General features: G+C 45.7%; 1 protein-coding gene across 4 annotated transcripts in view; it reads left to right on the top strand.

The window, feature by feature from the left end:
- Positions 1 to 17,684, top strand: part of RALGPS1 (Ral GEF with PH domain and SH3 binding motif 1) — a 238,537-nt gene that overhangs the window by 96,777 nt on the left and 124,076 nt on the right. For all 4 annotated transcript variants that reach the window (XM_036329618.1, XM_036329617.1, XM_036329615.1 and 1 more), the window contains 2 exons: positions 4,350 to 4,439; positions 7,652 to 7,744. In XM_036329618.1, coding sequence (XP_036185511.1) covers positions 4,350 to 4,439; positions 7,652 to 7,744 — 183 coding nt within the window. The remainder of the gene's footprint in view (positions 1 to 4,349; positions 4,440 to 7,651; positions 7,745 to 17,684) is intronic.

The raw sequence follows: 17,684 nt of genomic DNA, 5'->3' as shown, positions 1-17,684 counted from the left end.
CTGAAAATTCAACAATAAAAAAAAACCCAATTAGAAAATGGGCAAAAGATCTGAGTAGATACCTCAGCCAAGAAGATGTGTAGATGGCAAATAAACATGAAAAGATGCTCAACATCATTTGTCACTGGAAAATGGAAAAGACTACATACCAATTAAAATAACTAATAAACAAAATTTGACAAATACCAATTGCTAGCAAATACCTAGAGCAACACAAACTCTTGTTCATTGCTGTTGGGAATGCAAAATAGTGCAGACACAATCCAGCAATGCACTGCTAGGTATTTGGTTTCTAATCTCATTGTCTACTAAAAGGAACCCAGGCTTTTTGGAGGAAAGTGGCTGGTTTAGGACTGGGGCAAGAAATGTCCAAGATGAGCCTGTAGCACCTTATAGTGCTGGAAAATAAGGAAGTGCTTAAACAAGCTCACAAACCAAAGCAATGCTGGGGGCCAAAGGGAAGGGAGGCAGGAACCAACTGAAAGAGTCCTCAGTGGCTGAAGCGGGAATGATCTGGGCAACAACATAAATGACACAGTATTGGATCAGAACCCAAAGTATAGAATAAAATATAGGCGAGTCCATTCTGATATAAATAAGTGATTGGATAAATAAAGGGGGCAGACAAGACAAACCTCCTATGCAGAAGAATTCCAAATAATTAACGTACATCGTTTGCCCTCAAGAAGGTGGAGCAAGCACAGCTGCCCTCTTCCCTCTATAGCATCTTCCTTGGAGAGTTTGAGGTGAAAGTATTATTTATGTGACCAATTCCCTATTGATGGGCATTTTCTATTCTTTTGCTTTATAAACAGTGCATCAGTGAACCTTCGTACATATGTCCCTCTAAATTTCTATATTCATAAGGTAAATATTCTAGGGAGAATATAGCTTTAAAGACACATTCAAGTTGTTCTTCAAAATGGTCCTATGAATTTATATTCACCAAAACAGTGTCGAAAAGTACCAGTTTCTCCACACTTTTGGTACAATGTATGATTCACAAAGGGTTAATGTGTTTTCTTTAGTATACAAAGACCATTCACTAATCAACAGTAAGAGGACGGATGCCCAATAGAAAGATGGGTGAAGGACCTGAGCAGGTAATTCACAAGGCAAATAGTACAAGTGACCGATAAATATTCGTAACAAAACACTGAAAAGAAGGCAAAAATGTTGATTGAGCAGTCATTAAAGAGATGCAAAATAGAAACAGTGAGATATTATTTTGCCCATTAGTTTAGTAACCAAAAAAAGAGTTGTAATAACTGGTACATGTGCCTGTGTATGGCAACACTGATCTGCTCAAACTTGTTGATAGATAAACAAATAGACTTTTTAGAGGCCAAGTTTTTTATATCTACTTTTGGAAAATAGGTACACATACTTTTATTCATTCCACCTTACAGGAATTTTATCCTAAGACATTAACTAAAAATATGTAAAGTGATATATATATACACACTCACCACAGCAAAATTTTTTTATGTGTTAATCCTCACCCGAGGATATTTTTTCCATTGATTTTTTTTAGAGAAATAGGAAGGGAGGGAGGGAGAGAGCAAGAGAAAAAGAAACATTGATATGAGAGAGATTCATTGCTCAGCTGCCTCCCGAATGAATCCCAACCGGGGCTGGGGATTAAACCTACAACCCAGGTATGTGCCCTTGACCGGGAATCAAACCCAAGACCCTTCTGTGTGCGGGCCCGCACTCTAACCATTTAGCAATCTGGCCAGGGCACCACAACATTCTTTTCGACAACAAAAAATTAGAAATAACCTACCCAACAATAGGGGATCACTTAATGATGCTACATTCCTAAGATGAAATACCTAGCAGCCGCTAAAAAGTATGTTGTGGAAGAATATTTATTCACTTATAGAAATTCTTGTGATGTGATTAACATACAACGTATACTCTTTGGAAAGAAAGGCTACGGACACGCACCACAGTGGTTATCTTGGTGGTCTGTATGTCGCAAGTGATTCATCTTTTGTGCTTATCTCTGTTTCCCTTGTTTTCTACATTAAGCTTTTAAATTTTGTAGTTAGAAAACAGAATTAAAAATGTTTAGGCCCTAGTTGGTTTGGCTCAGTGGATGGAGCGTTGGCCTGCAGACTGTAGGGTCCCAGGTTTGATTCCAGTCAAGGGCACATGCCTGGGTTGTGGGCTTGATCCCCAGTAGGGGGTATGCAGGAGGCAGCCAATCAGTGATTCTCTCATCATTGATGTTTCTATCTCTCTTTCCCTCTCCCTTCCTCTCTGAAATCAATAAAAATATATTATAAAAAATGTTTAAAACTGCTGATCCTACCTTTGTAATATCTTCCTTACCTGCTCCTTCCTCCATCTGCCTCAGCATGGCCCTAGCTCAGGCCTCCCACCTCTCACTTAGACCATTGCACCAACTTCCTGTTGGGTGTTCCTATAAAGGTATCTAGCCTGTCATTCTTCTGCTCAGAAGCCTCTGGGACTCTCCTGTGAGTAATTACTTGTCTTAGGTCCTTCTTATCACTTTATTTCTCCAGACCCCTACAATCTGGCTTTCACTTCCCTTGTTAGCATCAAATCTCCCTCATCATCTCCACCCCACAGCTGTTGCATTAGTCTACTTGGCTCCTGGTCCTGGTGTATACACCACACCTCAGTCCTACCTTTACCTGTCGAAAGTCTACCTACCTTTCAAGACCTGCCTCCTTCAAGAAGCCCTCCTCTATCATCACCTCCCCCATACTCTAGGTCAGGCCACCACCACCAGCTGCCGCCTCCTCTGGTCACCTCCATACCAGTCAAGCACTGATAGGGTCTGGATTGCAGTGCCTGGACCCTGTACACAGTAAGGGCTTCATGAAAGTCTGTTGGATTGAATTGACCTAGAGTTGCCTCCACATGTCATATGCTACAGATCAGAGTCAACTCTCCTGCTCTGTAAATATGTGTGATTTTTTGGCATGCAGGAATTTTTTAGATTATACAGGACACGTAAATGATCACACTAGAGATTATGTGGCATAAAAATGTGCATGTATTAAAATATAAGGTTTATGGGTATATCACGTGGTATCCAGAATATCTTCCTTCTATAACTGGCTAGTAAACATTTGAGTCTGAACTTAATTTTAGGCAATTCCTTGGGAAAAAATGATTCTATGGAAGCCAGGGCATGCCCTGGAACCAACCACAGATAATTATGCAGAGAAAACTTTTCTATAATATTCCTGCTTAATGTGAAAAGCAGAGTTTTGATTCTTGGTTATTCTTTCCTTGTTTTCTCATTGGAAAGGGCCAGTACTTCAGTAAAGAGGATACATTTGGTTGCAGCAGTAAACGTGCTTTGTTAACTCTAGAATATTCTTAACTAATTTTTGTTTAGTAGAATTTAGAGGTTTTCAATGCCCCGCCTTCCTTTGAACCCCACACCCTGTCCCTACTCCCCACCTTTCTCTTTAGAGCTTCACTGCCCTCTTAGCCTCCGTGCTCTGCGAAGAGCCGTGGTAGCAGTGAAACCTCAGCCTGAAAGCTGGCCACTCCCCAGAGCTCTTGGCATAAAGCTCCTATGTGTTCTCAGAGGTGTCATGCGAGTCAACTACACATGGGGAGATGACTTTCTTGGTCCCACCAAAGGTCTCAGGGGCTTGAGGATGTTGATTTATGTGAGAGGTCAAGCATGAGTGATGTTCTGAACCAGAAGTACCAGGATGCTCTTTGGCATCTGCTGTCTCCACAAAAACATGTCCTTAATCTGCATTGTTTTATGGAACTTGATAAGATATTTCTGTGTCATTTTCATTAGTATTTGGGTAACCCTACCCTAGAAAATTAAACTTGTTACAATTGTGTGAATATTGGTAAATTCTTCTTGTCTTAGGTCTGGCTGAGGATATGGATCTCGTGGGTGGTACTGACAGTATGCGTATCCCTTTGGCCACTTGTCCATCCATCCATCCATCCATCCATCCATCCATCCATCCATGGCCTCCCCACATCTGGGATCCTTCTGAGAGGAATCCTGTCTGACCTATCTCAGAATTCCCTGCAGCGCTTGTCGAGAGACTCCTGTCATGGAGGCGCAATAACTAACCCCTGGGGGACGACAAAAGTATTGACCGCTCAGCACCACTGTGTGTTGGAGAGGTGGTGCTGAGAGTAGGGGACCCATTTGCCAGGTAGGGTGTCATTAAGGAACCTGAGACCTCACACAACCCTGGGTGATGCTTTCCCAGTTTCCCAGCCTCTTGGAAATCCCATTAAAAGTGGTGGGCAGGGTGACATGGTGGCCCAGCATTTAACAACTTTTCTGGTGTGTGTGTCTGTCTGTCTGTCTGTTTGTGTATTTTACTCTACAGGTCAGCTTTTGGGTTGTACGAGAAATTCTAACAGCACAGACTTTAAAAATAAGGGCAGAAATCCTGAGCCATTTTGTGAAAATAGCCAAGGTAAGCTGTTTTTATTTTATTTTTTATTTTTTCAATTCCCTTTCCTTTCCGTTCTCTCTGTCTCAAAATGTGTCCCTGCCCAGATGACCTGGCTCAGTGGTTGAGCATCAACCTATGAACCAGAAGCTTAGGATTCAATTTCCGGTCAGGACACATACCCGGTCAGGACACATGCCTGGTCAGGACACATGCCTGGGTTTCAGGCAGCCAATCAATGATTCTGTCTCATTGATGTTTCTATCTGTCTTTTCCTTTCTCTTCCTATCTGAAATCCATAAAAAACTATTTAAAAAATGTTTCCTCAATAAGTTGGGAGCACCTGTGCTCTGGGTCTGCCTGGGCAGGGTTCAGATAGGGGGCTGTGACCTGACTTCCCCAGACAGAGGCAGCTGGGAGACCAACCTGGATGCCCACTTGGCTCCCAACCCCCTCCCCCCCCCCACACACACACGTTGGCAGCATGCTCCTCCACCCTGTGATTTTGGCAGCCAGCTATTCTCTTTGGCCTTAAACACTTTTCATGAGGCCCCAGGGGCTACCCCTGGGATCCATCCTCCTCCTCCTTCAAATTTAGCCAGTTCAGGGTTGGTGAGTTTACTTAGCATTGATTTTTATGATGCCATCACATCCTGCAGTTTTGTCCCCAGCCAGCAAACCTCACCCACCCATCCTGAGCTAAGACCTGGGCCGGATGACCCTGTTGTTCCCACTCCCAACTCCTGCCTGACGGGTTCTGTCCTTGTCAGTAGTTGGGTACCAGCTCATGTCTGCATCCCACCTTTCCCCTCTTCCCTCATCTCTGCCAGCCCCGCTGTGGTCCCAGGGGCCTTTCTGAACCACTCTCATCACTTACACAGCCCAGCCACCTCCTCCCCACACACTTCTCCCGGCCTCCAGCTTGCCTGATCCAGCGGAACACTGTTTTGCCTGGTCCACTCCTTGCTTCATGTGCACCTGTTGTTTCCCCACCCCGATCCTAGGCCAGCTAACCTTTACTGAGGCCCCTCAGCAGCCAGGCACCGCAGCAGGAGCTTTAGGGAAATGATCGTAGTCAATGTCACATGATTACTATCCCATTCCCAGAGGACGAAAGGGAGGCTAGCGAGGTGAGTGTCCATGCCCAGGGCCCACAGAGTCCGTGGAGCATGCCTTCTGGGGAGCTGCTCTCCTGCCCTCCCTTGAGGAAGGTTAAGGGCATCCGTCTGTGAAGTATGTGTGTTAGGGGCACTGTTATGTCCTGTGCGTCTGAAGTACTTGGACCAGGCTGGGCTTCGTGATACTTGCTGTTAGCGAGTTTGTGCTGGGCCTCGTGAGAAAGTGCGATTACGTTCCAGCCTACCTCGTACTTTCTGTTTGGAAATGAGTTTATGGTCCCCACCCAAGGGACCTAAAGGGATCCCTTTTAACCTCTGCCATCTTCCGATGGTGGACCGCCATGCTGCACGGTGCCTTGGGAATGTGCTTGTGCAGGTTCCTCCTCCTCTGGGCCTCAGTTTCCCATCCATACAAGGGAAGGGGTGGACTGGATCATCTCCCAGAGCAGCGGTCGCCAACCGGTGATCTGCAGACCACTGGTGGTCTGTGAGGTCCGAAAGATTGGTGATTGCTGTCCCAGAGGACCTTCAGCTCTGAAGAAATTCTGTAACAGGTATAGTAATTCAGTTACATACGACGAAATTCTGTTCGCACAGAGAATCTGTTATTCCACAGCAGGAAACAATTAGAGAACGTTACAAGATGTGTGAAGTCTGAACGCTGTGGTAAGGGAGAAATCTCCAAGTAGGAGCAAAGCCATGAAGACTAGGCATGAGCGCTTTTTATTTATTTGTCCATTTCACTAGGCCCTCCTGGGTGCTGAGCTAGGTATTGGGGATGTGATAGCAGGCACGACTTTGCCCCAGCCCTCAGGGAGCACAGTCCAGTGTGCTAAGGAGAGGCACAGACTGTTGTGGGGTCAGACAGTGGGGTCCCCGGACTTGGGAACATGGTCAGGAAAGACATAGTAGAGGCAGTAGCACCTGAGCTTGGAAGTACCCAAGATGAGTGACGGGAGATATGGGGGGACACATCTTCCTGGCAAAGAATGAGCAACTCACATCACCATGAGTGTTGACCCTGGCGTCAGGCCCTGGTCTAGGCAGTTTACATGCGCCGTCCCAGGTAGCAGAGGGGCCGTGACTTCCTTCCTTGTTTATTTTTTTAAAATATACTTTTATTGATTTCTGAGAGGAAGAGAGAGAGAGAAACATCAATGATGAGAGAGAATCATTGATCAGCTGCCTCCTGCACACCCCCCACTGGGGATTGAGCCTGCAACCTAGCATGTGCCCTTGACTGGAATCGAACCCGGGACCCTTCAGTCCACGGGCTGACGCTCTATCCACTGAGCCAAACCAGCTAGGGCCCTTCCTTGTTTTAACTATGAGGATGCCAAGGCTCAGGAGTAGTGTTTGAAGTGGTGACCTGTGCCAAGGACACACAAGGAGTGGGTGCCTGGGGGTGGGGGACTGGAGAGCCTGCTGCTAACCCAGGCTTCATGGACTCCCGAGAATGAGCCTGGGACCCCAGGCTTGTTAGCAGGCTTCCCTCGCATAAAACCAGGACCAGAGCCATTACATTTTTCTACACTTACTCTTGACTGTGTCTCCTTCTGTTGCCCTCCATGGCAAGGAACTTGTCTGAGTCTGAATTGAATCCAAATGTTCTCACTAATTCCGGGTCTGGTTCAGAGGAGCATGGTCAAGTGGCTGGAAAGCCAGATCTGTCCTGCCGGCTGAGGCGGGTTATGCAGACTGATGGTGCCTTTCCTTAGCCCCCCATTCAGTGTCCAGGTGATCACCAAAGACCCACGCTGATATTGGCCAGCTGAGGTTTCAGTGCACAAAAGCCTGCTGGGACTGTTCAGATTTGTCTAAAAAAAAAGAACATAAAGGGCATTATCAAACCTTCTTCTGAGCCATGTTTCTGTCCAGCAGCCAGACTAGTCAGCTTATGAAATTTTGCAAATGTTGTAGCTGCAAACTCACCTTGTGGCAATTTGAAAGGAAAAGAGCATATGGTTTCTATGAACTTCCTAGAACTACATTTTCTACATGAGATATTTTTAAGTGCAATTGAATTTCATAAATATGACATTTGGTAACACTTGAGCGTGTTTTTGTTCTGTTGTTTATAGCAGCAAAATAATCTATTCCATATCTTTTTCCCCCCAGAAACTCCTAGAACTCAACAACCTTCACTCTCTCATGTCTGTGGTGTCGGCATTACAAAGCGCACCCATCTTCAGGCTGACAAAGACCTGGGCTGTAAGTGAATCTTCCTGAGTCTGTTCCTTTGATTTTGGCTGTCACTTCAGTGCTGAAGCTCTTTATTCCTTCAGCCCCAGAGGCTTTCTCTGCCTGTCCGCCCTGTGCCAACAACAGAGGACGACTGGGGGCTCAGGCACTGCTCCCTGGGCACCTTCTCTTCTTCAGTGGCCTCAGGAAGTTGGGAGGACACCGATGTGGTTGAGTTTGGGACCTTCCTCTACCCTACCCTACCACGTCCAGTGTGACGGCCGGGTCAGCGCACGACTCCTGCCCTCCCTTGGCTGGTATTCGTCTCTGGCAGGCGCCAAACAGTGCTTGGCTAGGTCTCTGGGCTGATGGTTTGCAGCTGCTGTGAGTTGCTGGCCATATAGCTAGGAGTTTCTCTGGAGAAACCTGTGACCCTCCTGTAGGGAAAACTGCTTTTTTCCTGAAGGCCATGGGTAGTTTCAGCCCAGAGGTGGAGTCTGATAGTTATATAATTGAGTCTGTAGGAAAGTTTTTCTGCTATAAAAATATCTCAGACCTCTTTATCCTCCTTAGCTTGGCACGGTGCCTGACACGGGGAAAGTAATCGCTATTTCCATAGCTCGTTAGCATTCACCTCCTGGCTGCCTGGTCCAGGGTCTCACAGCCACGCAGCCCAAGCCTTTCAAGACCTGTTTATGTCCCACGGAACTGAAGGAAACGCTATGGAATTGTCAGCTGTGCTTCTGCAACTCATTTCCGACCTTCTCCCTGCCAGCCTGTGGGGCTGGGCTCTGTTTCACACTTGGCTAGTTCCAGGGCTTTTAGGGATTATGTGTAGGTGATCAGATTGAGCCTTGTTGCTTTAAAGTGCAATTTTCCATCGATCTAGCTCTAGCGAAGTCAGGTGAGGAGTGTTAGCTTAGACTCAGAGACCTGGGTTTGTGTTCAGGCGCAGTGCAGAGCGTGACTCCTGTGGGACTCGTTTCCCATATCTACTCAGAGAGTTTGGCGTAGGTTAGCGGTTTTCCATCACTGCTTTTGGAGCCCCAGGGGTTCCTTGGAGCTGCCGGGGTGAGGGTGCCAGGGGCTGGGGGAAAAGGGGGAGGGTGCCAAGGAGACAGTGAGGCACTATTTCTAGCAGAGCAGCTCTGTTTGTATCAGTTTTGTATACCGGCTTCTGGGTGAATTTCCGTAGAGCAATGGCTTTAGAGGTGGAAAGCAAGTTTGGAAGCTGCTGGTTTATGCAGTAGCTGCCAGCCCTGTGATTCCCCGACTCCATCTGAGCTTGAGGCTTTTTTTCAAAAGTTGCTTGGAGAGTCTTTTTGAAATGAATTTTCCATCATGTAGATGCTGTTATTGTTTCTTGGACTGCTGGGAGCTATACATGGACCCAGAGGAGTGAACGATGAATCTCACGGTGCATAGACCTTCCTGTCAGCGGTATTGTGGCTCTCAGGGGCCCTCTAAGTTATGGTTATGAGGGCTGTCAGGAGTCTCACAAGCCACCGCTCACCCACCTGTCCTGCTAGACCAAGGACACTGGTGTACACAGAGCATTTGGGACACGGAGAAGGCCAGACACATCATCTTTCCCCTTCATCCTGATCACCCAGCTCAGAGGAATCGAGACTGTATTGTATCCCTGACACTCTCCACGCCTGTCCTTACACAGCACGTGGCACATCTGCTCTGTAGTTTTGTTCACAGATCCACCTCCCCTCTGACTGCCTGCCTTTATGATGAGGCCTGATCCCCCCTGTATCCCAGGTGCCTGGCTGAGTATGCACTTGTTTGAATTGTATATGTTTATTGTGCTGAACTGAATTCTTCTCTTGCTCCTAATTTCTGATAATAAGATTAGCCATAGAAATGTAGCCCTCCCCCACTTGCCCCTTGATCTGGTCCTGGTGAGACCTCGGGCCCATGAGCAGGGAGGAGCAGGGGCACCAGGGCACTGCTGAAGTATTTATAGTCTTCATTTATCAGAAAAGCAACCTGAGGTCCAAGAGGCACAGTGACCTGTCCAAGATCACAGAGCCAGCGGGTGCAAGCCTATGTGCTGCAGCCTTGCCTTGCCGGGCCTCCTCGCCCATGTTCTTGGCCAGCGTGCCAGATGAGCTGGCAGTGATGGAACCTGGCGTTGGAACCAGGGTGAGCGCAGGGCTTGGAGAAACAGGCACTCTCGCTGTTGGGAAATGGGTCTTGAGAAGGGAGGCTGGTTCCCTGCCCTGGGGACAGGGCAGCCTGGCTCCCTGGCATTGCTCTGAAACCCTGGGTATCTGGGAAACAGGAAGAAGTGAGCTACAGGTGTGGGAGGAGACCTGCCACCTGGTTGCCCCAGTGGTGACCTCCAGTGAGGACCAGTTGGTCATTAGCTATAGGACAGGGTAACCTTTTGGCTGGCCCCTGCTGGCTGTTGAGTGCCAACAGCTGAGTGAGCTGGGACAGGATCGAGATTGGTACCAGGCACAGGCCTGCACATAGTAGGTGCTTAATTAATGCTGACGAGATGCACAAACAGGGAGGGAATCAACTTTGCTGGCCTGGAAAAATACAGACAGGGTCTGATTTATCCCAGTACTAGGGCCACTTTGGAATATTGGCTGCCTCAAAGCCATGAGACCTTAGAAGTTATATCAGCCAATTCTGATTTCCTGAGTACATATTACCGTGTGTACTTATTCATTCTGCAAATAAAATATTTATTGAATGCCTCCTCCATGCCAGGCCCTAAGGCTCTGCTCAAGGCCTCTGTCTTCATGAGCTTTTTTTTTTAATGTTATTCAGCGGAGACAGACATGTTATTGAGGGAGAATAAACACATGCCTAGTCTGCCTGGCGCAAGAAGTGATCGATGTTTGTTGAATGCATGAAGTAATGAGAAAAGAACTGTCAGATGGGAACAAAATGGTCAGAAGACTGAAACAGGAGGATGTGATAGAAACGACCGGATGTTTAGGGAAGGCCTGCCTGACCCCTGAGTAACAAGAGGAGCCAGCGGTGCCAAGATGAGGGCACGCGCATTTTAGGCAGAGGGCTCAGCCATGCAAAGGCCCACAGCGGGAAGAAATGCAAAGGCCATTGGGCAGGAGCACAGTGACCCAGGAGGAGTGGGTCAGGATGCCGTGCATGGGAAGCCGGACCAATCAAGAAGGGCCAGGGCCCAGCAGAAGAACTAGGTTGTATTCTAAGTGTAGAAAAGGGTTTTAAACAGAGACCGACATGATCTGGCTCACAGTTGCTTTTGTTTTTTAATTACAGTTGCTACTGGGTAGAAGACAAATGGAGTGGAGGACTCTGGAAGGAGCCCGCAGTGGGATGGAGCCTCCTTAGGAGGTTAGGGCAGAATCCAGGAGAGAGGCAGTGCTGGCCGGGAGGAGGAAGTGGCAGTGGACATGGAGAGCGGGAGACTGATAGGAGAGGCATTCTGAAGACGGGGTTGGCAGGACTTGTGATGGATGGGATGTTGGAGATGAGAAAAGAAAGGAATGAAGGGTGCTTCATAGGTTTTGCACTTGAGCAACTGGGAAAATGGTGAAACTCAGTCCCAAGAGGAGACTGACTTATTCATGAGTGACCTGGGGATATGGGATTCCTGGAGAATGGGTGAGTCACTCCTTACAGTAATTAGGATCATGTGCTATGCATCACACACATACACACACACGCACACATGCACGCACATGCACACACGCACATGCACACACGCACGCACACACACACGCACAGCTTGCTCTGTGCACGTTCCTATTATGATTCACTCTTTCCTACTGAATTGATCCAGAGATTTTGACTCATCTGCAGCAGCAAGTGAAAACTGAGGTTTCTGGCTGGTAGTACATTTCAGTTGATGGGCCAGGAGGCCTGGTCTGCAGGGTGGTGACTTGGAAAGGGAACTTCTGGGAACGGGGCTCTCACTCCCAGACATCTGGGGCACAGGGTCATGGAGCTGCAGTTCTGGGAATGGCTACTTTGCAAATATCCTAAGAAGGCAGATGTGTTTGTATTTCAGATTTTAGGGTCTTTCATCCAGGAAGTATCCCAGTAGCCCCCGCTCTGATGTTGAGAAGGTGGTGACAGGCATGGGCTGCCTGTTTCAGGCTTTCCCAAGCCTTAAGAGGTGAGATGGTGAGGGGTGAGGCGATGGAAGGCAGAGGAGACCAACACTTGTACTCTCCAGTTGCCCCTTTCCCAGACATTCTTCAGTGGCCCTGCCTGCGCTGCCTCTCAGAAGCTCCCAACCATGGATTCTGCTGACTTCGCCACCCTTATCTCTCTTGACATCGTCGCAACATTGGACACTGTTCATCGCCCTCTTCTTGAAAAATCTCTTCGCTTGGCTTGGTTCCCTTCCTGCCCTTCTGGCAGCGGGCTCCTCCCCGCCTGCTTTTGTTCCTCCCTCCCCCTGGATGCAACTGTTCTGGAGGCTCTGACCCCAGTTCCCACCCTCCCCAATCCATTTCCCATCCCTTGGGGATGTCACCGGCTTGGAGAGCTTCAGCCATCACCTCTGTGCCCCAGCGGTGGCTGCCTCCTCCCTCTCCCTAGCCTCTCTTCGGAGCCCTGGGCCCGCGTTCCCACGCCTGCCCCACAGAGCCCTCTGCTCACATGTTCCTTTCACAGCTCACAACTTGGCATGTCTGAAATCCAACTTTGGTTTCCAGGAAGTGACAGTGGGTGCCAGAAGCCTCTCTTAGCAGACTGTTTTGGACTTCGAGGCAATATGGCAGACTGAGGTGATAAGGAATAAGTTTCAGCCTCCCAATTGCCTGCTCCACAAACACACAAACACACACTGGAAAAAATACAACCAAAATAAAAACCAGGAAGCAATGCTGAGCCAGAGCTAAGAAAGGGAAGTCATTATGTGCTAGAAATAAAGATGCTCTCAGAGTCGGCACAGTTAGCAGTTATGTGAAATGGCCAAGGCCCTTACAGGGGGCTCAGCGCCTAATGCCTGCACAGGGAGGAGAGGCCAGACTGCAGCCTCCATGTAATTCAGTTCCCATGGGAACCAGAGAGCCATCCGTTTCACCTGTCAGAAAATATCTGTTCACCTGGGAAGTCCCCAAGGGAGCATGAAAGGAAAAAGTCACCTTGGAGAAGCTGTCATGCTGGCCTGTATGTCAGGTGGCTGTGGGCTCTGAGGCTCTGAATTCCTGAATTGTCTGGGGACCCCAGGTCAAGAAATGAGGGGCAGTGTGGACTCTTGATGCATACATGTTGGCTCAGCCTTGGACCTACCTCTTATGGTAAAGATTAAATGAGTAAACATATGAAAAAACAACATACAACATGTTTAGAATGACACCTGGCACATAGTAAGGGCCCTTGGCAAACTTTTTAAGGGACCAATCTCAACCTCCTGGCTTACTCTTGGGGCTTTGTGGGAATGTCTCCTGGGGTTGCCGTGAGTGGAATTTTTAAAAATGAGCTATTTTTATTCGAAACACCTAATTGTCATACAAGATTATACATTCTGTGCGTATGTATGCATGTGAATGTATGTTTGTATGTATATATGGGTGTACATGTGAACTGTTACAGGATATTTTTTAAAAGGTAAAATCAGGACTTATACAAATACAAAACGAATACTTGTCCAAGATTTTATTTAACTCATTAATTAGTGAGCGAACAGTAAGATATCACAACTGTATCAAGGAGAACCCAGAGTGCTTATAGTCAGGTAAGGAATGTTAAAATACTTTTTTAAATGGAAATAAAACTGTCAGTATTCCCCGGGTGATAACCAGGCATTCCATGACACACAAGTTTGCCTTTCTGTGGACAGGAGTTGCTTGCAGTGTAACATTTTCTGCACGTTAACTTTTATCTGTACAGAGTTTAAATAGCCTTAGTAAAAGACACAGACAGATGACGGGGATGCCTACTAAATTCAAAGCCACAATTTTTCTTATTTATGGCAATCTCTGTTGCATGTAATATTTTACATTAGATATATGACTTTGTGGCTTATTTTTCAGAACTGATAATTTGTATCTAAAGAGGTGAAAATTACCTTTTTAAAATGCCCTAATTTCATCCCTTACTTATTCCACACTCAGTCTGTTGAATCCATTGGTCCATAGATTAGCCACAGCACTAAAAATTCTTTCCATACCAACGGTAGACACTGGAATTAAAGTAGGACTTTGAGCCAGTTTTACATATTTGGAGCAGCAGGCTCTTTGTTGAAAAACATTTCCACGTATCAAGAAATATTCTCTCAAGGCAATGGGACAAGATACCAAAGTCCTCATAAAGAGGATTTGGAGGGACTTTTATTTTTTCCTCCATGGAGACAGTTTCCAGATTTGAACTATTTACCAGAAGAGGGGGGGTTTTCATTATTAGTCAAATACAAGTGCCACATACAGGCTCTCGGAGTCTGGTAGAGGAAATTTCCAAAAGCAACACTTCTTTAGGTATTTGATCAAGGTTTGTGGTCTTCCTGGCTTTTGACCCCTGTGGTTTATGAGTCCCTGTAGTCCCTTGCAGCTGACACTTAGCACCATGAAATTTATTTAAAATTAATATGCAAGAGTTGATTTTTACCTTGTAATTTTAGTTCACTTTGCATTTGTGGTTATAGCCCCTTTCTCAATTCTAATGTTTTCTATTTCTGCTTTTTGCCTTATTTGTAGAGATTTTACCTGTTCTATTGACATTTTATATAAATTAGTTCTTGGGTTTAGCTATCATTTCTATAGGTTTGGTATTTAGTTTTTTGTTTTTTAACATACCAGTTTCTGATTTTACCTATTAATCAATTTCTTACCCCCCCCCCTTCTAGTTTCTTGAGTTGAATGTTGAGTTGATTTATATTCTTAGTTTTTTAATTGTAAAAGTTTAAAACGATATGTTTTCTCTCAGTATACTAGTTTTGGCCTCTTCCCATAGTTTAGCATATAGTGTTTTCATTATTTGTGGCTTTTAAATAGTCCATAATCGTGGCTTTCCCCCCTTTTACCCAAGAATTATTGGAGTGTTTTTCAAGGAATTGGATTTTTAAGTGTATCATTTTTAGTTTTCTCCTTTTATTCAACAAATACTCAGGCAGTTCCCTCTGTGTCGGGAACCATAGCAGCTGCCGGAATAGTAGAGGTAGCACAGCCACTGCCTCATGGGCTGTGTCGTCAGTCCAGTGAGACACAGATGGAGCCACACAATTAATCGCAGTCACAATGAATATTATGGAAGAACATCTCAGGGTGCCCCACAACTTCTAAACTTTACTACAAGTGAGGTGGCCTGTTGTACTTAGTGACCTTCCCCTCACGCTTATTTCCTTACCTCTTTTCCTGAACGTGAATGCTTTTAGTATCTCTTTTACTCAGGTAGGCGGACAATTTATTTTCTTTTACGTATACCTAATGGTTTCTTCCTGGGGCTTCCTATAAACTCTAAAATCTCAAGGACCCTCAATTCATATGAGGTGTTTAGTTTATGGCTGTACTTGTCATAAAACTTTAAAACATATATAAGTAAATGCTGTTATTTTTCGAATGAACAAACTATATTTTAAAAATTAAATCTTAAAATAATTTTTTGGCATAATACATGCACGTTAATTTTAAAAACCACTAAGTACTGAAAGTCTTAGTGAAACAAGAGCACCCATCTCTCCGTACTCCATTCATTCCCCAGAGGCAACCTAGCTGTTAGCTGGTTCTGCTGGTAGTTTCTGCCACATTCCCACCAATGTGCGTTTGCTGTAGTTTCTTGATCCATTTACTTTTGACAGTATTGGGTGACTTCTTCGTATGATAGATGCTGGTTTAGTGTTCCTCATCTTCCCTCATTCTTCACACTCATGTTACCACAGTTAAGTCACTTGTTAAATGAATACTTAGTGTTTTAATTATTAGGGCTGTGTAAATACGGTTCTCTGTAGTCAAGTAGTAAACTATTAAGGACATGTCCTTTCTGGAATACTTTTTGTTTCCCTAGAATTCTAACTCCCTTTAAAAAAAACCTTACCCTAGCTTCCTGCTATCTACCAGATATTATACACACACACACACGACCCTTGAACAATGCAGGTTTGAATTGGACAGGCCACATATATGCAAATTCTAAAAAATTGACCCACCCCGTTCAATTGACCTGTGAAGTTCAAGCCTGCATTGTTCAAGGCTCAATTGTGTATGTATATATAACAGTTTACATATAATACATTATATTATATTATAGATTTTAATATCACATTTTAAATATTATATAATATTTTACTAGATTTTAATATGTGTTAAAATTTTTTTAATTTATTTTTATTATATATAATAAATATATCTTTTTCCAACAAATGTGTGGTCCTATCAGGTTTTTATGGCACCTTCTCTTTCTCTGGACACATCTCCCATATGTGGACCAGTCGTTCTTAAGGCCTGCTGTTCATCTGTCATCCCAGCAACTCCCTTTACTGCTCCTGGATTGGACCCACTGTTTCCTATATCCTATGTCTTCCTGTAGTAGGTTTTATTCCTTTATTTTAGAGGAATTTCTTAATTAGTTTCTTAATTTCTTAATTCTAGAGGAATTTCTTAAGTAGTTTTCAGATACATGATTGGGAAATAGATGTTCTGAGCTTTTCCATGACTTCTGTCATCCTATGCATTATTATTCAGAAGTCTGATGCGACCCTGACTTCCATTGTGGGCACAGGATGGAGCAGATGAGTGAAGCTAACCAGATCTAGCCCTTCTGAATATGTGTGTGTGTGGGGGGTGGGAGGTGGTGGAGAGTATGTATAGAGAGTATGCACAGGGGGAGGTGTGCACTGGAGGAACTCGGCTTTCAATTTAGGAAGCATGCAAATGTGACTGCCTTGGTTGTCCCACTCTGCCAGAGAACCCCAGTTATTGACTTGAGAAATCTGCAGAGCAATTTTCAGGGACATCATCCAGTAATCTACGCTCATATTGGCCTGGTCATATCCGTGTCAGGACACAGATGCCATGCTTTTCACCTCTGTGGTGCTATGCATTGAGGTACTCGACAGGCTGGGCAGATAGGATGAATGTGGAAGGGGACATGGGCAATTTCCCAGCTGGGTCCAGAGAGTCAGTGGTATGGGCATTGGGCATCAGCATGGGTCACTTGCAGCGAAGTGAGGGTAACACACAGGTTTGTTTGGCTGCTGGATGAACATGGGTGATCGCCAGAGATTTCAGTGGGGTTCTAAGTTGCATTAATAAAGAAATGACCTCCTCATCAAGAGTAAGAGGGGCCTGCCAAACTTGACAATGGGGGCAGTTCATAACCAGAGTCTCATTCTGACCTGGGTGTATATTGTTCATTTAGTGACTTTCTCGTCCTTAAATGTTTATTCCATGCCGGGGTCCTGCCCCAGCAGGTCCACGGGTCCCCAAACGCGTAGACGGAGTCGGCGAAGAAGGAATGACACGGAGACAGCATTCAGTTGATCAGCAGCCTAGCCAGGATCTCTAGCCAGGATCTCCAGCCAAGTTCTGTTCAGGATCTCCGGCGAATTTCTGGTCAGGATCTCCAGCAAAGTTCTGGTTAGGATCTCCAGCCAGGTTCTCCAGGTTCTCCAGCCAGGTTCTGTAGCCATGTTCTCTTGCTAGGTTCTCCAGGCAGGCTCAGTAGCCATGTTCCCTCACTAGGTTCTCCAGCCAGGTTCTGTCCAGGTTCTCCAGCCAGGTTCAGTCACCAGGTTCTAGTCAGGTTCTCTTGCCAATTTCTGTAGTCAGGTTCAGTCCAGGATCTTTTGCCATGTTCTCTCGCTAGGTTCTGTCTCTAGGTTCTGAGGCCAGTTTCTGTCCAGGATCTTTTGCCATGTTCTCTCCAGCGAAGTTCTTCTGTCTGTAGGTTCTGTGTAGGTTCTGTCTTCTTAGTTCTGTGTTCTAAGCTCTGTATTCTAAGTTCTGAGTTCTAAGTTCTGTGTTCTAAGTTCTGTCTCTTGCTGTCTTATTACATCTGTATTTATACCAGTTAATTCAATCCT

This window comes from Myotis myotis, unplaced genomic scaffold (genome assembly GCF_014108235.1).
Source record: "Myotis myotis isolate mMyoMyo1 unplaced genomic scaffold, mMyoMyo1.p scaffold_m19_p_12, whole genome shotgun sequence".
In the NCBI taxonomy this organism is placed as follows: Eukaryota; Metazoa; Chordata; class Mammalia; order Chiroptera; family Vespertilionidae; genus Myotis; species Myotis myotis.
The sequence above is the reverse complement of the archived record's forward strand: the minus strand, read 5'-3'. Positions and strand labels throughout refer to the sequence as shown.